Here is a 26,177-nt window from a genome sequence, read left to right as displayed (position 1 = left end):
CTCAGAGGAATAAAGGATTTATACCTTTTCCCAAAATATACTAACCTTAACTACAACAATAAAATCTCAACAGTATAAAAGAATGCAACTGTTGTTGGGTGAAAAAAAGCATACTTAAAAATCTCTGAACTAATAGTATCTATACATTTTTCACTATAGTTAAATCAATCTCTCTCAGCATGAAGAACAACATGAAACAAAATAAAACAAAAAACTGATCCAGCCACTCTGTAATTATTGCTCAGATGATAGTTATTGAGGACTAATGCATGCTGAGAGGTGATGAGGAAGGAAAACAAAAGGAGTAGAAGACATTATCCTTGTTCTCACGCAGTTCATAATCTTTCTGACAACCTTACCGCTTAGTCATTAGCATGCACTACAGGCTCCTAAAATATCTTATCAATATAATAAAGGCAAGTTGACAGAAAACTGCAGTAACTGTCCACCCCCAATTAGCTGAGTAGCCAGAGAAGGGCCCCTCAGGCAGCTGAGGGGCCTGAGCACACCCAGCTGTCACAGTCTGGCCCCAGGGTATCATCAGGCTCCCCTGACAGTCTACAAGTTCCCCTTCCGGGAAAACCAAAGGGCACAGCAGAATCAGTCAACAGATCAGGCTGGGGTCAAATAACAGGAATCATGGCATTTGTCAGAGCAGAATCGTGAGAAACAAAAAAGGCCAGAAAAGGTCAAGAAGAGAGAACAGCCAAGGCTAGCAAGAGCAGAGATGCTGCTGAGGAAGCTGAAAGCCAGGTGTAGTACTGGCACATCTTGAGACACAGTTTAGGAAGAGCAGACCAGGAAGGGGCACAGCTCACTGTCAGCACAGAGACAGGTAAGGGCAGGAAAACCTGGTTCAAGTAAGGTGACTCAGACCAGAACATCGTCCTGGAGCCAGGCAAGCCCTGACACTACCTCCTCTTTTCCTCTTTCTATCTCTCAATCTCTAGTACAATTTAGGAAAACTTCACGAAATCCCTCTACTCTCCTCATTTGGAGAATGCCAGGAATCTCTGACTTTCTGCCCTCTTAAACCCTATATACCTTAAGCTTAAAGAAAGCTCAAGATCTTAATTCCCTGGTCAGTTCCCTCCAAGGAGCAGTATAAAGTATTAGAGGGTAAGGACTCCTTCCTTCTGCCATGTCCCAGAGAAAAAATACACACACACACACACAAACACTCACACTTTATACAGATACACACTGAGTTCATTAAAAACAAACAAACAAACAAAACATGTCTTGGGCATTCCCTGGCAGTCCAGTGGTTAGAACTCTGCGCTTCCATCACAGGGGACATGGGTTTGATCCCTGGTTGGGGAAATAAGATCCCGCAAGCCGTGTGGTGTGGCCAAAAAAAAAAAAGTATTAGTTCCAAGGAGCTGGCAGATTAACTGAGCATGACAGTCAGAGCTGGTCAGTATACGATGTAATCCTTAAAACAGTATGATAAAAGAATCATCTTGGAAATCTCGGAGAGTCTCACAGATAAACTGACAACTGGGCTCGATCTCAAAGGATGGGTAGGGATTAACCAGGCAGAATAAAAACAGAGAGGCTAATGGAGAGGACCAGGGAAGGCAAAGGAAAAGACATGAGCTAAGGTACATGTCATAACATGGCAAGTCTCGGCCCAGGGAGAAATTCAGCATGGCCACAGCAGAGTATAAGAAGAAGGTTGGAGAGGTGCTAAGAAGGCTAAGCTGAAATCATATTGGGAAAGCGGCTTCCGTACTATACTAAGAAATTTGGGCTTCAATTTGTGAGCAATGGGAAATCACCAAAGGTTATTAAGCAAGGCAGTGAGATGATCAAAGTTATATTTTAGAATTCAGGCAACAATAAAGCAGATGCTCCAGGGTTGAGAGAAGAAAAGAAGAGCAATCAGTTGGAAGGTTGTTAAAATCGGCTAAGCACGAAATCATGTGGATCTAAACTAGTGGGAACAAGAAGAAGATGCGTTACCGAGGCATTTAATAGGTAGGATAGAATATACTGAACAGTTAGGTGTGGGGTGAGGACAAGGGGTGGAGAAACATAGGAAGACTGGAGTTTTTTGTTTGTTTGTTTGCGGTACGCGGGCCTCTCACTGTTGTGGCCTCTCTCTCCCGTTGCGGAGCACAGGTTCTGGACGCGCAGGCTCAGGGGCCATGGCTCACGGGCCCAGCCGCTCCGCGGCATGTGGGCTCTTCCCGGACCGGGGCATGAACCCATGTCCCCTGCATCGGCAGGCGGACTCTCAACCACTGCGCCACCAGGGAAGCCCTGGAGTTTTTATCTTAGGCAACCGGACCAGTAGTAAAGCCATGAAGGAGCATAGGAACAAAGCAAGAGGATAAACAATCTTTTGTGTGGGATGGATAATGGATACAGTTATTTAGACACAAACCTCTACCAGTTCTTTGTGTTACATGCTGTGCCAAGGACATACACTTATTTCCTTTAATCCTCAAAGCAGTACATTATCCTCATTTTATATAAAGAAAGCAATGGCCCCAACAGGTCAAGTAATTTATCGAATGTTATTTATCTACTTATTTAGTTCTTCAGCAAGTATTTATCAGGTGCCTCTCAGGTGCTGGGGTTTTGCAAGTGAAGCATATAGACAGCAAGGCTGGACTCAAGTCATAGGCTGCTTTCAGTTTTCATGTCACCTCAGAAGAGTTATTTGAGAACAAGCCTTCTGCACTTCAAGTTAGTTGATTTGAAATATTTAAGAATTGCTAACGATGTATTTTGCAAACATTAATGTGAAGTACACTGAATTTAATGTTGAATACTTTCAAGCATTCACCTCATAAAGCCACTGTTAAACATTAAAGAAAGAGAAGGGTGGGAGGACGGAAGTAGCCCCTTGCTTCCGCACCTTCTACTTCCTTACTTTTATTTTTTAACATCTTTATTGGAGTATAATTGCTCTACAGTGGTGTGTTAGTTTCTGCTGTGTAACAAAGTGAATCAGCTGTACATATACATATATCCCCATATCCCCTCCCTCTTGCATCTCCCTCCCTCCCACCCTCCCTATCCCACCCCTCTAGGTGGTCACATAGCACCGAGCTGACCTCCCTGTGCCACGCAGCTGCTTCCCACTAGCTATCTGTTTTATATTTGGTAGTGTATATATGTCCATGCCACTCTCTCACTTCGTCCCAGCTTACCCTTCCCTCTCCCTGTGTCCTCAAGTCCATTCTCTACGTCTGTGTCTTTATTCCTGTCCTGCCCCTAGGTTCTTCAGAACCATTTTTTTTATATTCCTATATACATATATATGTGTTAGCATACTATATATATGTGTTAGCATACGGTATTTGTTTTTCTCTTTCTGACTTACTCTGTATGACAGTCTCTAGGTCCATCCACCTCACTATAAATAACTCAATTTCCTTTCTTTTTATGGCTGAGTAATAATCCATTGTGTATATGTGCCACATATTCTTTTTTTTTTTTTTTTTGCGGTATGCGGGCCTCTCACTGTTGTGGTCTCTCCCGTTGCGGAGCACAGGTTCCGGACGCGCAGGCTCAGCGGCCATGGCTCACGGGCCCAGCCGCTCCTCGCGGCATATGGGATCTTCCTGGACTGGGGCATGAACCCACGTCCCCTGCATCGGCAGGCGGACTCTCAACCACTGTGCCACCAGGGAAGCCCCACATATTCTTTATCCATTCATCTGTCAATGGACACTTAGGGTGCTTCCATGTACTGGCTATTGTAAGTAGAGCTGCAATGAACATTGTGGTACATGACTCTTTTTGAATTATGGTTTTCTTAGGGTATATGCCCAGTAGTGGGATTGCTGGGTCATATGGTAGTTCTATTTGTAGTTTTTTAAGGAACCTCCATACTGTTCTCCATAGTGGCTGTATCAATTTACATTCCCACCAACAGTGCAAGAGGCTTCCCTTTTCTCCACACCCTCTCCAGCATTTATTGTTTGTAGATTGTTTGATGATGGCCATTCTGACTGGTGTGAGATGACACTTCATTGTAGTTTTGATTTGCATTTCTCTAATGATCAGTGATGTTGAGCATTCTTTCATGTGTTTGTTGGCAGTCTGTATATCTTCTTTGGAGAAACGTCTATTTAGGTCTTCTGCCCATTTTTGGATTGGATTGTTTGCTACATGAGCTGCCTGTATATTCTGGAGATTAATCCTTTGTCAGTTGCTTTATTAGCAAATATTTTCTCCCATTCTGAGGGTTGTCTTTTCATCTTGCTTACGGTTTCCTTTGCTGTGCAAAAGCTTTTAAGTGTCATTAGGTCCCATTTGTTTATTTTTGTTTTTATTTCCATTTCCCTAGGAGGTGGGTCAAAAAGGATCTTGCTGTAATTTATGTCATAGAGCGTTCTGCCTATGTTTTCTTAACCGTAGTGATAAAATCATGGCATGGCAAAGCAATATAGCATGTGATTATGAGCACAGGCTCCAGAGCCAGACTCTCTAGAACTGAACTCTGTCTACTTACTAGCGCTGTGATTTGGGGGAAGATACTTAAACTTTTTGTATCTCAGTTTTTATCTTTTGTGAAATGTGCTCAGTAGGAGTACCTATCTTATAGGTTCCAGTGAGGTTTAAATGAGTTAAAACTTGAGATGTACTTATAACAGAGCCCATAGTTAACACACAACCAATGTTACAGTATTACTGTCTTAGCCTTTATCACTGAAATTACCATGTTTGTTTAGTTGCTTGACCTCTTGTTCTGTGTTCTCCATTCTAAACTCCATAAGAGTAAGGTCACAAGGACAACCTCAGAGGGCTGCTTTAGATTGAATGGTCAGGAAAAGCCTTTCTGACTCTGATGACAAAAGGAGACAGCCACATAACGATGCAGAAGCAAAACATTCTAAGCAGAGGGGAAAGAGTCCAGCATGTTTTAGAAACAGAAGAAGACCAGTATGGCTAGAGCAGGATTAGCTGGGGGAATGAGAATGAGATGAAGTGGAATAAGCAAGCAAAGACTAGTTGGTGAAGAGTCTGGATTTTATTTTAGGAAAACACTGGATAGTTTCAGATAGGAGATTTAATAGTGTGATTTATACTTTATAAAAAGCAATTTTGAGCATGGTGAAACTGAACTGGGTAGGGAAAAGAGAGACAGAGTGGAAGCAAGGAAATTTGAATCCAGGTACTGTTGTCTCCAGAACGAAGCATTTATTTAACTACTGTGCTTTGTGGTGAATTTAAGGTATAGGACCTTGAGTGAAAGTATAAAATAGATAGATGGAAACACTAATCTACAGTTTAGGAGAAAAGGCAAGGCCAAAGATTTAGATTTTGTTTTGTAATCTCAGACATACAAGTAGATGATTATTAAAGCCATGGGAGTTGATAAGACGGCTCAAGGAACACAAATACAGGAAGAAGGGAAGAACGTGCAGGTGATGACTTATGAAGTCTATTCTTTCCTCCTCAGAGCACTTTTTTCATGTACTAATAATAGGAAATACTGCTCACCATCTAGAGAGTACCTGGAGCCTTTATCTTCCCCCAGAAGGAGCTGAGGCATGGGTGAAGACTGGTCCATAATGATAAGCCTTGGGGCTGCTGGGCAGTAAAAATGATGCTTAACACTACCATAGTATCAAACTCACAGATCTCACTAAAGATACAATGACATTCCCAAACACATATTTATAGAAAGGAAAGCCATTAATCCAATTGTAACCAGGTTTGATTTACATGACCTATGGAATTTTGTATATGGAGCTTTATACCCCACGCTTTAAGGTAAGTTAGAAGCTAAAGGCATGGACATCTGCTCTGCTAAAGCCTCATAATAGGCGGCAACATGGCACAAACTCTGCCTAGCGTGACTAGAACAAAAAAAAAGTCACAACTGAACAGAGATCTCAGAGAGAGGGCATAGGACTCTCAAATGCTTTACAAATCAATTCTTCATACCCCTTCGAGTGAAAAAATCACTAAGGAACTCCTCTCTCTATCATGGACAAATATATCACACTTCCTGGCACAGTTCAGGAATAGAGAAATGCAATTCTAAAGTCCTCTCTTCAGCTTCTTATTCTTGTTTCTTATCATGTGGAGGTGTGACACTTGGCATTCCCCATTAAATAGGAGACTGAGAACAGGCCTTTCTGCTTAGAGCAGAATGTAGTGGAGTACTAGATGTAGTGGAATTGTGCTAACCCCAGCTGTTTAAGTGGGATGATGACGGTCACAATGGAGAGATGTGCAAATTACACAGAGGACCTCTGCTCTGCTGAGTTTGAGAAGGAAGCCACCGTGTTTTCTTGGGCATGACTTGTGGCTACTCTGGAGACAAGGAACTAGAGCTGAAGGGACCTCTTAATACTCCTTACCGCTCAAGCTGTTTCCTCTTGCTCAGAATGCCTTCCTCTTCACTGAAATCTCCATCCTTCAAAGCTGGGCTCAAGTCCTGCCTCTTAGATAAAGACTCTCGTCACTCCAATCAACTGGCCATTCTCTTAACTCATATTGCTGTCTCTGCTATTTGACTTAGTAACTATTTAGTATTTAATTGTTTCATGTATTTTTTCTCATCTTCATTAGATTATGAACTTCCTGGAAGCAAGGACTATGTTTTGTTGGTTTTAATCGGAGAACAGGAAAAACTCCATATACTCATCACCCACATTCAAGAATTATCAAGATTTTGCCTCATTTCACACATATATATATATATCCCTTTTTTTGTTAAAATGTACTATAGTTCATATTTTAGTATGCATTTCTAAAAAAAAAATGGACATTTTGTTAAGTAACCATAAGACCTAAACAAAATTAACAGTAATTCCTTGGTATCATCTAATATCTAGTTCATATTCAAATATATCCAATTGCCTCAAAAATGTCTTCTGACATTTGTTATTAATCAATATCCAAACAAAATCCATGTACTGCATTTGGTTATTATATCTCTTAGTCCTCTTTTATTGTAAATCAGGCTTCCCCTCCCATTTTGCCAATGATTTAATGAAGAAATCTGGTCATTTTTCCAATTGATTGTACCATATTCTGGATTTGTCTGTCTGTTTTCTCATAGTCTTGGGAGCTACGTTTTTATTCATTTACTCAACAAATATATACTAGGAGCAGAATATTAGCCAGAACACTATAAAATGCAGGGCTACAACTGTGAATAAAACTATAGTCCTCACTCAAACAGAAGAACATGAAACAAATAATTACACAAAACATTAATTATTAGTAATTGGGATATGTGCTAAAAAGGCAAAGTACAAGGTAGTAAGAGAAATTACAGCAAGGGAACCTAACCTACTTTAGGGGTCAGAAAGAGTATTTATTTTGTATAGTTCAAAGCACCTAGGATACTGTCAAGTAAATAAACTTTTAGTATTTCTGGGTTGGTTGGGAGAGTAAGTTTTCTTCGCATAACAGTCTTGTAAACTGAAGGACATTACCACCACCTCTTGAGTTCTGAATATTAAATCTGATTCTCTTAGGAGTCCATGTTAGAGAAAACTGAAAGGCAAACAGACGGCTTTCTCCAGCTGAAACAAATTAGAAGACAAATTCAGGAAGTCTTTGGCTACATCAAGTCAAAGAAAAAGATCGCATTTTTCTGGACCACCCGTTTAGATATCGAGACAATGAATTTTTGACAAGGAATAGAATGGATATTATTGAAACCTAGAAGAGCACGATTAGTAGGATATCTGCCACACTGCTCAAAAGGGCTTTTAAGTTAAAGTTGAGAAAGGAAAAATATGCAGGTACACTTTAAGACTGGATATAATGGAGGGTAAAAGATAGACTAGAAAAACAATAGCATAGGAGATAAATGATAATCCAGGTTTCATTTTAAAGATTATAGCACTGTTTTTAAAAATTATAAAATTTATTACTTTTATACAATACTATCTACTTGAGACCAAGGTAAATGTCTAAGTCCCCCTTGTTGACACCAGATGTTAGTCTAGTTTTGGGGCAATAGCATGATATTTGCTTGAGTGTCCTAAAAAGAAATACCTTCTGCTATGGACTGAATTGTGTTCCCAACTTCCCCACCAAATTCATTTGTTGAAGCCCTAAACCCCAATGTGACTATATTCAGAGACAGGGTCTTCAGGAGGTAATTAAGGTTAAATGAGACCATAAAGATGAGGCCCTAATCCAACAGGACTGGCATCCTCATAAGAAGAGAGACCAGAGCGTGCACACTCCCTCTCTGACATGTGAAGACATAGTGAGAAGGCAGCTGTCTGCAAGCCTAAAAGAGAGCCCTTGCCAGAAACCGAAATTGCTGAACCTTGATCTGGGATTTCTAGCCTCCAGAACTGTAAGAAAATAAATACCCAATGTTTAAGCCACCCTGTCTATAGTATTTTGTTATGGCAGTCCAAGCTAACAAATATAACTTCCTAATTTTTTTCCTCTCTAGTATCTAAATTTTAAAGCTCTCTCTTCTGCACGATTTGTAGAATATGTCTGCACAACCTGAAAGATACATCAGAAACTAAGGTCATGTGTATAAAAAGTATACCTTGACACCTAACCAAGTAGATAAGAGAAAAATAATTTGTCAAGGCACTTCCTAATCAAGGCAATGAAATGGAATAGATGGTTTTTATTTGCTTGCATTTACTTTTAAACTCTTGAAATTTCATATTCTTTTCAATACGAATAGGAGCTCTCTTCAGGTGAACCAGATCTGGGTATTTTCAGCTGTGGTCAGCTTCTCTCTGAATCCCACTAGGGTTTTGTGATGCAGAGTAAACTAAGGCTATAAATCAAAAGCCATGCTTTTAATACCTCAATGCATTGCAAATTGATCAGGAATAGGGGTCAGTTCAAATCGCTTTTTAAGTGAAACTGTTCCTTCCCCCTGAAGGGAAGGAATGGAAGTTAAAGATAGCAAATCCTAAAGTTATATGGGATTCAGAAGTGTGGTTGCTTGTTAGCATAGACAGCAGTGAGGTTTCTTTAGATAAGATTCTTCAGTTGTTTATCAGGTAGGAGTCATGGCTATTTAAAAACACACATCCTGGTGGCTAGCATTAAATCTGAAATCTGGTGGGCAACTTTTCAAGAAATAAAAGCTACAAACAAAATGGCTTTAGTTCCATTCAGCCTGCCGTGGGAAATGGCTAATGGACAAGCATTACTATGACTGGCAAGGCGAGCTGCCAATAAATGAGAAGAGCAGAGACTCAAACCGCCATATAATAATGGCAACACTTCTTAAGTTTATTTCACTAATTCATCAAAGTACAACATTATCTGAAGTGAAAGAAAAAAGGGGAAGGAACTATTTAAAAGTAAAAGCTATGCTTCTTTGTCTATTGGTTAGTTATCTCTGCTTTGAGTAATTATGGTTTATTTGTACCATTTCTGGATACTACACTTGTTCTACTGAAGGCAATATTTTCTCCTTTTCAAATGACAAGCAGAGAACTACGTCTGGTAGGATAAATTTCCACTGTTTGTTTATGTCTGTCTTTGTCTTTTTCCATTAGGAAAAAATGAAGTCTAATGGTTGGTTGGGAAAAGTGTGGAGTTCTGATATGCCACTCCTCAGAGGGATGGGGGCCATATTCTCTTTTCACTTGTCATTTTTTTTCCCAGAAAAATAACAACCTTAAGCACTGTCTCCCATCTTTTCTCAATCTTCAAGTCTTAACTCTCAATGGTTTCTTATCATTTTAAACTAACCGTTAAGTGGGTCAATAGTTCCAACTGCTTACCTTTTGGAATGGAGTGAAAACTATCCCATCATAAAAGAATAAATTCATTTAACTGTATAGTTCAAATCAGTCCAATATTCAACAAATGATGCCTTAAAATTCTATTTCAGATAGGCTTTTTAGTATAATGGGTAGTGTAATAGTTTTCAATGTAATGTAACAGAACACAGATTCCAGGGCTAGACTACATTGGTTCAAATCCTATTTCCACCACTTACTAGCAGTGCAGATTTAGAAATATTAATTTGATTTCTATGCCTCCATTTCATCATCTGTAAATGGAGAATAATAATAGTTCTATATCACAGGTTGTTGTACCTGACAAAGAGAAAGCGCTATATGAATTTTAACTATGATTATTTCAGAAAACATCTAAAGGGCATTATGTTACTCTCCCTACTCTTTGTTAGGACCACTAAACAGTTACATGTAAAACGAAGTGAAGGCTCACCTATCTTAGGTCACATAAAACAATCCTCTTGCTAATCAGATACAGAAAAAGTATCAGAGGGAAATCTTTTCTTCAACACTAGTCTTAACTATGACTAAGATTTTACCAGTAACATAAGTATACACTTGATGTTTAGAGGTAAGACATTCTATTTAAACTTACATGCTTCAATGAAAAGAGTCAAATGACAAACACAAACTATAACAGCAGCTTATTCTAAAACATTGACATAACCTGAAACATTGCTCTGTTAGCAAAATACATACTTCTGGGGTGATCTGTTATCAACTTCAGCTTTCAGTCGTAAATTCTCCCTCACCAGGCCACCATTTTCCAATTTCAATTTTTTATTTGCCTTAGAAAAAAAAAATGTTGAAAATAATTAAGCACAAGTTAAAACAAAAGTGCCTTGTAAAAATAATGACATGAGCCATCTGTATTCTTTAGAGCAACAATATCAGAAAACTGAATACTAGAACATGTCTTCAGAAGCTTAAAATCACCGTTGGGAATGACTTGTGAAACTGTGAACACAACCAAGCATTTTTAATCCGTATTCCCCAAGCACTCTGCAAATCCCCTATCCAGGGAAATAAACGGAACTATGTTAGTCAGCTTAGAGTCATTAAGGGACTAAACTAATGGCAAATATGTTTTTTTCTTTTCCTTTTTCACATAACTGAATACTCTAAGCATGATAACATTATACCACATGCAATTATTCACAAAACTAACGCTAAGAATCTTGAGCTATGAGATTGATTTTTGGTTGCTATTTAAAAATAGTTTTTAGTGATAACATAGCTTGCTTTCTTCAAAATGGCTTTCTCAAATGCTCTGGCTCACAAATTCTGGGACTCTCAGAATTGAATCAATGTTTTCTAATAAATTCTATGGATTCTCTTTTGATTTAAAAAAAAAATCCTGGGCTTCCCTGGTGGTGCAGTGGTTGAGAGACCGCCTGCCGATGCAGGGGACACGGGTTCATGCCCCAGTTCGGGAAGATCCGGCATGGCGTGGAGTGGCTGGGCCCATGAACCATGGCCGCTGAGCCTGCGTGTCCGGCACCTGTGCTCCGCAACGGGAGAGGCCACAACAGTGAGAGGCCCACGTACCGCCAAAAAAAAAAAAAAAAAAAAAAAATCCCAAGTATGATTTTCTTTTTTGAGTTCTATGATACCTAAAAACTGCATGACAAAACATTAATTGCTAGGAAATCTAGAAGCTCAATATTGATTCTTGACAGCCCAAAAAGTAGTGTGTCTATTGTAGTCTTCTTAAAAGCTACTTCATTTAAACCCCTAGTCATTGTGTTTTTCAATTCCAACAAAAAATAAGACTCCCTAGACTAGGAACCAATCTTACCAACCTGGCAAGAGGAATTCATTGTCTGACTAGAACATTAACATTCAAAGTGAAGGGGTCACAAGAACATTTGTCAACAAAGAGATTTAAACCAACAAAACTTGAAAACAGATTTTAAAAATCTGACCAATAATTTCTAGAACTTCTGACTATATTATTTGCCCGTCAACACACAAATACCCCAAGAGGATGACAAGAGAAGCAGGACAGAGGACACTCTTCTGGGCACCAAGCCTAACTCTCTCACTTAGACTCATCTAGGTGCCTTTTGAGCTCTAAGCACCTGCTTATCTTCGTGGGTGCAAACCAACCAAGACTGTGGAGGGTTAATTCTTTAAGTGACTGATAAATACCATTACTGCCCCTCTGAAGACACAGGAAAAGTAATTTACTTCCTCATACACACAAACAATGAATTAAGCCCTCATAAGAGGAGGCACTTAGTGAATGCTTTTTGGTGATGAATGACAGGCTTAAATTAGAACCTCATTTGATTTCTTTTCCCCATCCCCTCTGTCAAGGTCTCTCACCAGTCCTGTGGCTCTCTAAGATTCTCTTTATGGGCTGGCTAGTTCCTCAACTATCAGAGATAGTTTCAACTTCAGGAGAATCAGGTGGGTAAAGTTACAAAGGGGAGAGTTCTGCCTATTTGTTGCACCTAAAAGAGTAATGAAGACTTCAGCTAACTATTATATTTTGCATTCTCAACACTGGCTTCATAATTCTTCAAAACTCACTTAGCCCTGGAAACATTAGAAAAAAAGTCCAGGATTGGTTCAAGATGGTGGAGTAGAAGGACATGCTCTCACTCCCTTTTGCGAGAACACTGGAATCACAACTAACTGCTGAACAATCATTGACAGGAAGACACTTGAACTCACCAAAAAAGATACCCCACATCCAAAGACAAAGGAGAAGCCACAATGAGATGGTAGGAGGGGCGCAATCACAATAAAATCATATCCCATAACTGCTGGGTGGGTGACTCACAAACTGGAGAACAATTATACCACAGAAGCCCATCCACTGGAGTGAAGCTTCTGAGCCTCACGTCAGGCTTCTGAACCTGGGGGTCCAGCAACGGGAAGAGGAATTCCTAGAGAATCAGACTTTGAAGGCTAGCGGGATTTGATTGCAGGACTTCGACAGGACTGGGGGAGGCAGAGACTCCACTCTTGGAGGGCACACACAAAGTAGTGTGTGCATCAGGACCCAGGGGAAGGAGCAGTGACCCCATAGGAGACTGAACCAGACCTACCTGCTAGTGTTGGAGGGTCTGCTGCAGAGGTGGGGGGTGGCTGTGGCTCACCATGGGCACAAGGACACTGACAGCAGAAGTTCCGGGAAGTACTCCTTGGTGTGAGACATCCCAGAGTCCGCCATTAGCCCTACCAAACAGCCCGGGTAGGCTCCAGTGTTGGGTCACCTCAGGCAAAACAACCAACAGGGAAGGGACTCAGCCCCACTCATCAGCAGACAAGCGGATTAAAGTTTTACTGAGCTCTGCCCACCAGAGCAAGAGCCAGCTCTACCCACCACCAGTCCTTCCCATCAGGAAACTTGCACAAGCCTCTTAGATAGCCTCATCCACCAGAGGGCAGCCAGCAGAAGCAAGAAGAACTACAACCCTGCAGCCTGTGGAACAAAAACCACATTCACAGAAAGATAGACAAGATGAAAAGGCAGAGGGCTATGTACCAGATGAAGGAACTAGATAAAACCCCAGAAAGACAACTAAATGAAGTGGAGATAGGCAACCTTCCAGAAAAAGAATTCAGAATAATGATAGTGAAGATGCTCCAGGACATTGGAAAAAGAATGGAGGCAACGATCGAGAAGATGCAAGAAATGTTCAACAAAAATCTAGAAGAATTAAAGAACAAACAAACAGAGATGAACAATACAACAACTGAAATGAAAAATACACTAGACGGAATCAATAGCAGAATAACTGAGGCAGAAGAATGGATAAGTGACCTGGAAGACAGAATGGTGGAATTCACTGCTGTGGAACAGAACAAAGAAAAAAGAATGGAAAGAAATGAAGACAGCCTAAGAGACCTCTGGGACAACATTAAACGCAGCAAGATTCCCATTATAGGGGTCCCAGAAGGAGAAGAAAGACAGAAAGGACCAGAGAAAATATTTGAAGAGATTATAGTTGAAAACTTCCCTAAGATGGGAAAGGAAATAGCCACCCAAGTCCAGGAAGCACAGAGAGTCCCATATAGGATAAACCCAAGGAGAAACAGGCCGGGACACATACTAATCAAACTGGCAAAAACTAAAGACAAAGAAAAATTATTGACAGCAGCAAGGGAAAAAAGACAAATAACATACAAGGGAACTCCCATAAGGTTAACAGCTGATTTCTCAGCAGAAACTCTACAAGCCAAAAGGGAGTGGCATGATATACTAAAAGTGATGAAAGGGAAGAACCTACAACCAAGATTACTCTACCCAGCAAGGATTTCATTCAGATTTGATGGAGAAATCAAAAGCTTTACAGACAAGCAAAAGCTAAGAGAATTCAGCCCACCAAACTAGCTGTACAACAAATGTGAAAGGAACTTCTCTAAGTGGGAAACACAAGAGAAGAAAAGGACCTACAAAAACAAACCCAAAACAATTAAGAAAATGGTAATAGGTATCGATAATTACCTTAAATGTGAATGGATTAAATGCCCCAACCAAAAGACACAGGCTTGCTGAATGGATACAAAAACAAGACCCATATATATGTTGTCTACAAGAGACCCACTTCAGACCTAGGGACACATACAGACTGAAAGTGAGGGGATGGAAAAAGATATTCCAAGCAAATGGAAATCAAAAGAAAGCTGGAGTAGCAATACTCATATCACATAAAATAGACTTTAAAATAAAGAATGTTACAAGAGACAAGGAAGGACACTACATAATGATCAAGGGATCAATCCAAGAAGAAGATATAACAATCATAAATATATGCACACCCAACATAGGAGCACCTCAATACATAAGGCAAATGCTAACAGCTATAAAAGAAGAAATCGACAGTAACACAATAATAGTGGGGGACTTTAACAACTCACTTACACCAATGGACAAATCGTCCAAACAGAAAATTAATAAGGATACACAAACTTGAAATGACATAATAGACTAGATAGATTTAATTGATATTTATAGGACATTCCATCCCAAAACAGCAGATTACACTTTCTTCTCAAGTGCACATGGAACATGCTCCAGGATAGATCACATCTTGGATCACAAATCAAGCCTCAGTAAATTTAAGAAAATTGAAATCATATCAGGCATCTTTTCTGACCACAACGCTATGAGATTAGAAATGAATTACAGGGAAAAAAACGTAAAAAACACAGACACATGGAGGCTAAACAATATGTTACTAAATAACCAAGAGATCACTCAAGAAATCAAAGAGGAAATCAAAAAATACCTAGAGACAAATGACAGTGAAAACATGACAATCCAAAACCTAGGGGATGTGGCAAAAGCAGTTCTAAGAGGGAAGTTTATAGCTATACAAGCCTACCTCAAGAAACAAGAAAAATCTCAAACAATCTAACCTTACACCTATAGGAACTAGCGGAAGAAGAACAAACAAAACCCAAAGTTAGCAGAAGGAAAGAAATCATAAAGATCAGAGCAGAAATAAATGAAATAGAAACAAAGAAAACAATAGCACAGATCAATAAAACTAAAAGCTGGTTCTCTGAGAAGATAAACAAAATTGATAAACCATTAGCTAGACTCATCAAGAAAAAGAGGGAGAGGACTCAAATCAATAAAATTAGAAATGAAAAAGGAGAAGTTACAACAGATACTGCAGAAATACAAAGCATCCTAAGAGACTACTACAAGCAACTCTATGCCAATAAAATGGACAACCTGGAAGAAATGGACAAATCCTCAGAAAGGTATAACCTTCCAAGACTGAACCAGGAAGAAATACAAAATATGAACAGACTAATCACAAGGAATGAAATTGAAACTGCGATTAAAAATCTTCCAACAAAAAAAAGTCCAGGACCAGATGGCTTCACAGGTGAATTCTACCAAACATTTAGAGAAGAGCTAACACTCATTCTTCTCAAACTCTTCCAAAAATTTACAGAGGAAGGAACACTCCCAAACTCATTCTATGAGGCCACCATCACCCTGATACCAAAACCAGATAAAGATATTACAAAGAGAGAAAATTACAGACCAATATCACTGATGAATATAGATGCAAAAATCCTCAACAAAATACTAGCAAACAGAATCCAGCAACACATTAAAAGGATCATACACCATGATCAGGTGGGATTTATCCCAGGGATGCAAGGATTCTTCAATATACACAAATCAATCAATGTGATACACCATATTAACAAATTGAAGAATAAAAACCAAATGATCATCTCAATAGATGCAGAAAAAGCTTTTGACAAAATTCAACACCAATTTATTATAAAAACCCTCCAGAAAGTGGCCACAGAGGGAACCTACCTGAACATAATAAAGGCCATACACGACAAAACCACAGCAAACACCATTCTCAATGGTGAAAAACTGAAAGCATTTCCTCTAAGATCCGGGACAAGACAAGGATGTCCACTCTCACCACTATTATTCAACATAGCTTTGGAAGTTCTAGCCATGGCAATCAGAGAAGAAAAAGAAATAAAAGGAATACAAATTGGAAAAGAAGAAGTAAAACTGTCACTGTTTGCAGATGACATGATACTATACACAGAGAATCCTAAAGATGCCACCAGAAAACTACTAAAACTAATCAATGAATTTGGTAAAGTAGCAGGATACAAAATTAATGCACAGAAATCTCTTGTATTCCTATACACTAAGGATGAAAAATCTGAAAGAGAAATTAAGAAAACACTCCCTTTTACCATTGCAACAAAAAGAAGAAAATACCTAAGAATAAACCTACTGGGGGAGACAAAAGACCTGTACGCAGAAAACTATAAGACACTGATGAAAGAAATTAAAGATGATACCAACAGATGGAGAGATATACCATGTTCTTGGATTGGAAGAATCAATATTGTGAAGATGGCTATAGTATTCAAAGCAACCTACAGATTCAATGCAATCCTTATCAAATTACCAATGCATTTTTTATGGAACTAGAACAAAAGATCTTAAAATTTGTATGGAGACACAAAAGACCCCAAATAGTCAAAGCAGGTTTGAGGGGAAAAAACTGAGCTGGAGGAATCAGACTCCCCGACTTCAGGTTATACTACAATGCTACAGTAATCAAGACAATACGGTACTGGCACAAAAACAGAAGTACAGATCAATGGAACAAGATAGAAAGGCCAGAGGTAAACCCAGGCACCTATGGTCAACTAACCTATGACAAAGGAGGCAAGGATTTACAATGGAGAAAAGACAGTCTCTTCAATAAGTGGTGCTGGGAAAACTGGACAGCTACATGTAAAAGAATGAAATTAGAACACTCCCTAACACCATATACAAAAATAAACTCAAAATGGATTCGAGACCTAAATGTAAGACCGGACACTATAAAACCCTTAGAGGAAATCATAGGAAGAACACTCTCACATAAATCACAGCAAGATCTTTTTTGATCCACCTCCTAGAGCAATGGAAATAAAAACAAAAGTAAACAAATGGGACCTAATGAAACTTAAAAGCTTTTGCACAGCCAAGGAAACCATAAACAAGACAAAAAGACAACCCTCAAAATGGGAGAAAGTATTTGCAAATGAATCAATGGACAAAGGATTAATCTCCAAAATATATAAACAGCTGATGCAGCTCAATATTAAAGAAACAAACAACCCAATCCAAAAATGGGCAGAAGACCTAAATAGACATTTCTCCAAAGAAGACATACAGATGGCCAAGAGGCACATGAAAAGCTGCTCAACATTACTAATTATTTGAGAAATGCAAATCAAAACTACAATGAGGTATCACCTCACACCGGTTAGAATGGGCATCATCAGAAATCTACAAACAACAAATGCTGGAGAGGGTGTGGAGAAAGGGAACCCTCTTGCACTGTTGGTGGGAATGTAAATTGATACAGCCACTATGGAGAACAGTATGGATGTTCCTTAAAAAACTAAAAATAGAATTACCATATGACCCAGCAATCCCACTACTGGGTATTTACCCAGAGAACACCATAATTCAAAAGGACACATGCACCCCAATGTTCACTGCAGCACTATTTACAATAGCCAAGTCATGGAAGCAATCTAAATGCCCATCGACAGACGAATGGATAAAGAAGATGTGGCACATATATACAATGGAATATTGCTCAGCCATAAAAAGGAATGAAACTGGGTCTTTTGTAGAGACGTGGAGGGATCTAGAGACTGTCATACAGAATGAAGTAAGTCAGAAAGAGAAAAACAAATATCGTATATTAATGCATATATGTGGAACCTAGAAAAATGGTACAGATGAACCGGTTTGCAGGGCAGAAATTGAGACACAGATGTAGAGAACAAATGTATAGACACCAAGGGGGGAAAGTGGCAGGGCATGGTGGTGGGGGTGTGATGAATTGGGTGATTGGGATTGACATATATACACTGATGTGTATAAAATGGATGACTAATAAGAACCTGCTGTATAAAAAAATAAGATACAATCCAAAACTTCAAAGAAAAAAAGAAAAAAAGTCCATTTCACTCATTCTAGGTATTCCTTTATTCTGAATGTTTAGTACTCCTATATTTGATTTACAGTATGTTGTTATTTTGTACTTTACATTCAAGTTTTGCCGCTGCATTTTAAAATTTATTTATGTCCCAGCTTATTGCCTAATTCTACCTAATATCTTCACTGGGCATCCAAAATGGGCTTATTAAATATCCCAGATAATTGTGAGGTCTCAGGGTAGCTCTGGGTATTGAATTTAACACGTGACCTTTAAAAGAACAAAGAAAAACTGTATTTTATGTAGCTCTCTTTTACATACATCTCTTATACCACTCTTTTTTTTTCCCTATACCACTCTTATAAGCCCAGAGTAAAGTTTTCATACACATCTTCATGCTCTAAGAAACATTTATTACCAAAAATTTAAATGCAATTCAATAACTATAAAAGAGACCCTATAGAACTTACTGATGGTTCAGGAAGAAGAAAAGTTACAGGGGACATGGCTGATAGATAAATACTGTGACTTCCCAGCTGTATTTCCTTTTCATGTCCTCTTCTCTTCTTAGACAAAATGCTAATAATGTTGGCTACCGAAAACCAAAGAAATTACACACTTCCCCTAAACTTGTAACAAACTCAGTGCAATTATGTCCGTAGTTTCTTTTTTCTCTAAAAGCACTAAGTTCCCTTCTTTGTCTCATCGTGGTCTTTTCTGAGCCTAAATGGCATTTATTTTACACATGGGTATGACTTAGTATTCACACTAAGCTGCAGATACTTCTCTGCTACTTAACCTCACTGAAGATCAGTATGTGGTAGCACATCTTTAAAATATCATATGGAGCATTAATGATTTCAGGAGGCAGGATTTAGTAATTCAGCACAGTAACAGTATTTTAAGAGAATGCACATAGGCTGAATGGGTGGTTGTGGACCTGGATACCACAAAACCATCTCTATTCAGCACAAGACTCCACTGTGGATAAACCTGAAGTCAAGCTAAAGGCTAGTCCCTTTGGCCAGCAAAGCTCTACAGCACTTGATTATTACCTCTAGTGCTGATAGCATGGATCTCATCTCCTTTCCTAGACTGGAAAATCCTAGAGGTTTGCCCTTTTCACCTATGCTTTCTTTATCTTGTTGTATGGATGGAAGAATAATTGAAAAAAATGAACCTGCCTCATAAGCCAAACATTCTCTTTCATGGAGTAGTCTAAAGCAGCTACTCACAGCTCTCTTGGAAGCAGTCATTAAATATTTAACTATTTACAATATTAAAAAAATCAGAGAATGGTAGTGCTAGAAAAGATATGGTCTAAACCTTTCATTTTATAGGTAGGGAAATGGACAGGTGTTTGTCTTTATGCATACAGGGTAGTCACTAACATAAGCTTAAAAAACAAAATTAAGCCAAACCACAATGAGAGGAATAGAAATACATCCTTTAAATTGATGTCACTCTTCCACAAGAAGATGCAAATTCATATAGAAGCACTACAGAGTCTCCAATTATAGTCACAAATGGAACCACCTGATATTTCTTGGCAGCTAATAACACTTAAGGAGAAAAAGTTTTCCTATTTCTTATAAATGCTCATCCAGGGATTTCTGTCCTTTCCCCCCAAATCATCTAATGATGACTCAAAATAATATGGTGACTTATACTTTTGAAGGTACTTAAAATACTACAGAATTTTAAAAACAACCACAACTTACCTCCTTCAACTTTTCCACATCATCTTTCACTTTTTCGTAGATTTCACTAGCTGTTCTAAGTTTTTTCTTCCACTCTGCTACAGTTTCTGGGTCAATTTTACTTGGATTATCTGCAACTGGATGTTTGTCTTCATTTTGGTTGCCCTGCATCAAGGTTAAAGGATCCAGAATAGTCTTGATCTGTGACTCCAAGCTGAGATTTTTACTCTTAAGGTCTTCTACCTCTTTCTGTAGACAATCTATTTCATCCTGAAAAAGCATTGCACAGCCATCAGGTAGACAGAGACACTAAACACATACATATGCTAGAGTGAGGCCAATGTGCTTTTAAATTTTATACTCAAAATTCTGTAGATACATAGATTCTTTATGCATCAGAAAAGCTCTGCAGACAGAAAGTCACATATAGCTGAAACTCTCAAAATGAATTTTGACTCTGATAAAAATAGGCATTCCCGGGCTTCCCTGGTGGCGCAGTGGTTGAGAATCTGCCTGCTAATGCAGGGGACACAGGTTCGAGCCCTGGTCTGGGAGGATCCCACATGCCGCGGAGCAACTAGGCCCGTGAGCCACAACTACTGAGCCTGTGCGTCTGGAGCCTGTGCTCTGCAACAAGAGAGGCCGCGATAGTGAGAGGCCCGCGCACCGCAATGGAGTGGCCCCCGCTTGCCACAACTAGAGAAAGCCCTCACACAGAAATGAAGATCCAACACAGCAAAAATAAATAAAACTCCTACCCCCAACATCTTCTTTAAAAAAAAAAAAAGGCATTTCCATTGCTTTTATTTTAATTCAATGATAGTTTGTGATTTAAAAAAATTAAAATGTCTAATCTTTGATTCTATTTTAGATATCCATAAAACACGAAAAGGCACATGAATTCAACAAGGAAGTAGATTCCTCAGAAGAAAATTCTGAGGCATGTTTAATTGCTTTACTGAGGGGAATTTAAAAATACAGTTTTGATCAAGATTTATAGTTTTGTTTGATGTCTATATTTTTGCTTCTATATTTGAAGTAGGAGTAAAACCACATACCATGTCCTTTCATTTTCCACTTCAGAATAGTACCTGTAGTTAATTTTTAACTCTTCTACATTCTGGATCTTTAATTACTGCTAAGACTATTCCAAGTATTAGTTTTCCCCATGTGGAACTGCTTGCTACCTTAAATCCAGTAACTAAACATTTGGGGTTAGAACTCTTTTCTGTGATACAATTTATTCATCTATAATGGATATTTCATCTTAAACTAAGATTGTCAGAAATTTTGTTGTTAGAAAATAAACGTCAATATGCCAGTGATCTTCTAAAGGATTAATTTGATTAGCATCTAAGTGTGATAAATATTAAGTAAATAAGAATACGTTTCAGAGCTAACACAGATAGTGCTATTTACTATTTTAAATTACAATACATTTCAAGTTAAATAGCATTATAAAATGAGAAAATCACTTTACTTGTTTGAATTAATATATTAATGAATAAACAAATATAAACAGGAAAACATATGAATGAACATTTATTCATTTATTTATGTCCTACTTTATTTCAAAAAATTTTTAAAGCAGCTGAAGCAGTTTCCATTTACATAGTATAACTTAAAGATATTTTGTGTCAAAGGAAGAGAGCAATAATATCCCTCATTTAGTCGATATAAAATGACAACTGGGCCTAATGTTTATTCAAAAGTATATGTATTCCATTAACATGAAGCTAATTTAGAAAAAATTCCATCACCATGTCAAATCACCTTCACAGGAAGAAAATCACTGCATAATCTCACATATATGTGGAATCTAAAAGAGTCAAATACATAGAAGCAGAGTTAAACAGTGGTTACCAAGCGTGCAAGGTGGGGGAAATGGAGAGGTGGGAGAAATAGGGAGCTGGTTCAAGGTGTGCTAAGTTGCAGTTATACAGGATAGAGATAGTCTAGAGATCTACTGTATAACATGATGACTATAGTTAATAATACTGTACTGTATACTGGAAATCTGCAAAGAGAGTAGATTTCAGGTACTCTCACCCCACACACAAAGTAATTATGTGAGGAGACAGCTATGTTAATTAGCTTGATTGATGTAATCACTTCACCATGTATATGTATATCAAAACATGTTATATACCTTAAATATACACAATTTTTATTTAAAAAAAAAACCCACTGTTTTACATGGGGAAAAAAAAAAGAATTAGGAAATAGCATATCTCACACCAAAATCTCTTTGCTGGTAGCTCACATAAGTATATTTTCTTTACCAGAACTGATCAGACTTATAATTAGCAGTGAATTTATAGGTAGAAACAAAAACAGAATGACGGTTATAGTCCCTGTTTGCCAGACCATTCACAATGCCTTGTGGGGGCTGGAAGACTGACTTTTACAAGGGAGTTTCCTTTATCTCCCACCTCTTGAGGGAATAACTTACAAAACAATGTTTCTGTTGAGGAAAAATTTAAAATTAAAAGAAAGAAAAAACCGAAATGTTTCCATCTGTTCCCTTCCACTATTTGAAATAGGAAAGGGAAAAAGAAAAAATTTATCAAATAAGATATTTTTAAACTGGCATTTAAAATAAGATTTCATTAGATGCTTACTCTAAGAAGTCCAGGGACTGATAGCTCAGTTTTACCTTGAATTCAATGCTGTCATCATTTAACATTTTAATTATTATTTACCTCATATTCTTTGTGGAGTAATTCAAGTCTAGTTTTTCGAAGGTGCTTCCTGACTGTATGGCTCAGTATAGGTTCACTTTCACTTGTTCCTCCTATAGGGAAAAAAAAAGCTAACTTTTCATTCTGATTTGGGTAGAATGACAATTAAAATGAACTCTTTTCTTATTGTTCTATATAGTTCTCTAGCTTAATTTCTACCCTTTTCCTTATAACCACGTGGGCTGCCTAGGCCTCTTCTGTACTTTAATCCTGAGAAAAGATAAATAACACCGTAAGAAATACCTTCAGTAAAATATCATGTTGTGTTTACTTACCTATGTATCTTATTATATTAAACTCAATGAAGGCAAAGGCTATATTTTATTAATGATCACATTTGGACGACTGCAAATTTTGAGTACCAGACAACTGTTAATGATAAAATCAATGATTATATTTACAGCTAACCAATAAGTTGTATAAATATTATCAATATTATCTGTGCATGATATAATTATCAAATACATATTATTATCTGTATATATCACATATGATACATATATTATGATATATATTATTATAACCAATGTATTCATTCAAACATATGTGGTTATACAACTGAAAAGATTAATGTGTCTTTTCACTGATTCTAACAACCCAGTTGCGATCGATTATAAATCACAGCACTAATTGTATGCCCATAATAACTCACACAAACACACTCAAAATGTTTTCTTCCTGAGAGCTCTTCACTTATGCTGTGGTTACCTTCTTTGTACTTCTCAGCATCATGATAGCAAAGGCATATACAGATATTCTTTTCAGGATGTTCTATCCAAATGGCAGGATGGATGAACCATTTTACTTGAGAGAATTTACGAAATATCACTTACATATGAATGAATAAAGGAGGGAGAAGGGATGCGAAAAGAAGCTGGGGAAAAAACATTCGCATTATTTTAATCAACAAAACTCATATTCCGCAAGGAAAGACCTGACTCCTGGTAAAGGTCAGTGCAGGTAGAAAAGTAGAGGCTAAGGTTAACACTCCAGTTTCCAGCACAGCAGAGAAATATTCCTCTATCAGACTCCATCCAGGTACTCAAGAAAGAAACCTTGGAGCCAGCTCCGACTCCCCTTTCAGATCACTTAGTTCCAAAGTTCCACTGGTTGTTCTTTTGTTCCAGCATATATACCTTCCTTTCCATTATAAAAATTTTAGTTAAGTCCATTTTGCCTAACTTGGGACTATGACAATGACTTCTTAAGTTTTCTGAAAGGTTTTTTTCTATGATTCATGCTATCATGAATTCACTTTCAATTTTTCCTAAAGCAAAACCAAATAAAAATCATTTAATTTTAACAATCTAAGAGAAATAACACTAAAAAAGCTCTTTAAATGCTTTATTTTTCAAGAATCTTCTAGTTCAAGTTTTATCCCCCTCTTACCTACACTACTGTAGCACTGAATGTTCTTTTTTATTCCCTTAATCCAGAATCACACTCTCCTTCACCTGGGCAAGCGCGTCCAACCTGACCTACTCACGCCCCGTTTCTCCCCTGGAGCCCAGCCTGCACACATCCCCTGAGTGATACTCCTTACACACATTTTGGGTTGTGCCATCCCCTTGCTCAGACCATCATGCCCACCTCGCCCTTCTCACCCACACAGCAGTTCCCGGATTTAGTCTGTCACTCAAGATGCTCTGCTCTAATACACTACCAAATGTAAAACAGCTAGCGGGAAGCAGCCGCACAGTGCAGGGAGATCAGCTCCGTGATTTCCCTCCCTTCCACCTAGAGGGGTGGGATAGGGAGGGTGGGAGGGAGGGAGATGCAAGAGGGAAGAGATATGGGGACATATGTATATGTATAGCTGATTCACTTTGTTATAAAGCAGAAACTGATACGCCATTGTAAAGCAATTATACACCAATAAAGATGTTAAAAAAATAAAAATAGAGTCTCATTTTACATTTTCAGTCTTACTTCAACAGTCAGACCCAAACTAGACTACTGATCATTTCCAAAAACATGCCTTACTTTACTACTTCTAAACTGTAGTGCATGCTATTCCCCCTGCATGAAACGCCCTCCCTCATCCTTACCATTTGAAAACGTATCCATCCTTAAATCTCCTTCTTAAAGGCCACCTGTGTCATGGATCCCTTCTCAATGTTCCTAGCTGAACTTCCCTGTTTAAACTCTGTGGACCTTTCTGTTTGTTTGTTTTTGGCTGTTAGCATCTGCTGCTTTAAACCATTAATATTTTGGTCCACATGCACAGCCTCTACCAGAACGAAAGTTCCAGGAGGCTCTGAGACTTCTCATGGTGCTTTGTGCTCCTCAATTGCTCCACTTACAGATTATGCCAAATGACCAATCCATCCAGTAGGATATTGGCAAAATAACATCACTGAAAATTGTCTATTTCAGTCTTCCTCCAAATAGACACTATTTAAGATTGTTTCAAATCTATTTCTATATGTTTATAAAATAGACCCTTACCAATAATCTCTTTGCAAGGATTTTCAGGAGTGATGGGGACTCTGCAGGCTGGACATTGGCTATTATTCTTCAACCACAAATCGATACAAATTGAACAAAATACATGGTTGTTGACGCATATAACAGGCTGGCGTACCTTTGAAAAAAGAAACATTACTTTTAGTACAGGGCAACAGTCGTAATGAGAATCTCAATAGTTTTAGCTTAGAGCAAATCTCTTCTCTAGAGTACAGAAGTAGGTGCTTTAAGAGGAAGTATAATATCTAGGATTCATAAAAACGCTGCTTGTGCTACCACATTGTTTCTTACACATGTATAATACAGATACTAGCTTAGATATCTGGTCATAGAGACTGAAACTTTGAACACATCATGAAATGGTTTTATTTTGTTCCAAACCACACTTATTGCCAAAAATAAAATGCATTTTGTTCCACTGAGGCTGGGGCAATTTTCCTTCAACTATTCTATTTTTGGATCACGAAATGTCAGAATTAGAAGGTTCTTTAAAGATTATTTAGTCCAATCACCCATATGACATTCAAGACTTGAAATCCTTCCCTCAAGTCATTCTACTATATTACAGAGCAATAGCAATCAACAATTTAGCACTGATTCTTACTAGAAAGTCCCCGAAACCAGAGGCATGAAAGCTACAACAATCCTAAAAGACATGACATATGCTCTTGTGGTTTACAATCTAAATAGCAAACAATGCTGACAGAAATACTTAAATACACCAAATATACAAATCTTTGACTCAGTGTAATCAAATAACAATACTTTACATTTATATTGTCTTATATTTTACAATAGGCTTTCCATGCATTCTCTCTCTCTCAATAACCCTGTGAGATAAACAGTAAATATACTTTACTAATAAGGAAACCAAGGTGTGAAGATATTAGGTGGCCTGCTCAGGGTTAACGATGTAGGTGTTCTGACTGTGTAGCTGTTTTATCAGAGGGAAAATAGAAGAGAAGCTGTTTTAGTTTTCTACTTATTTGTTTACATATTTATTGTAAATTTATATTTATCTCCCCTTTTAGACTGGAAACTCTGTAAGAGCAAGAACTTCTTTCGTCTCATTCATTTCTGAATCCCTGGTACCTAGAAAATAGGTTAGTA

The 26,177-nt window shown here is 38.1% G+C and overlaps 1 protein-coding gene across 2 annotated transcripts in view; it reads right to left on the bottom strand.

The window, feature by feature from the left end:
* Positions 1-26,177, bottom strand: part of OBI1 (ORC ubiquitin ligase 1) — a 46,384-nt gene that overhangs the window by 11,657 nt on the left and 8,550 nt on the right. Inside the window, exons 2-5 of one of the 2 annotated variants that reach the window (XM_067713974.1) lie at positions 25,050-25,185; positions 22,563-22,654; positions 19,882-20,130; positions 10,410-10,498 (exon numbers count right to left, since the gene is read on the bottom strand). In XM_067713974.1, coding sequence (XP_067570075.1) covers positions 10,410-10,498; positions 19,882-20,130; positions 22,563-22,654; positions 25,050-25,185 — 566 coding nt within the window. The remainder of the gene's footprint in view (positions 1-10,409; positions 10,499-19,881; positions 20,131-22,562; positions 22,655-25,049; positions 25,186-26,177) is intronic. The other variant, XM_067713975.1, reaches the window with a different exon arrangement.

This window comes from Pseudorca crassidens, chromosome 18 (assembly GCF_039906515.1).
Source record: "Pseudorca crassidens isolate mPseCra1 chromosome 18, mPseCra1.hap1, whole genome shotgun sequence".
NCBI lineage: Eukaryota > Metazoa > Chordata > Mammalia > Artiodactyla > Delphinidae > Pseudorca > Pseudorca crassidens.
The sequence above is the reverse complement of the archived record's forward strand: the minus strand, read 5'-3'. Positions and strand labels throughout refer to the sequence as shown.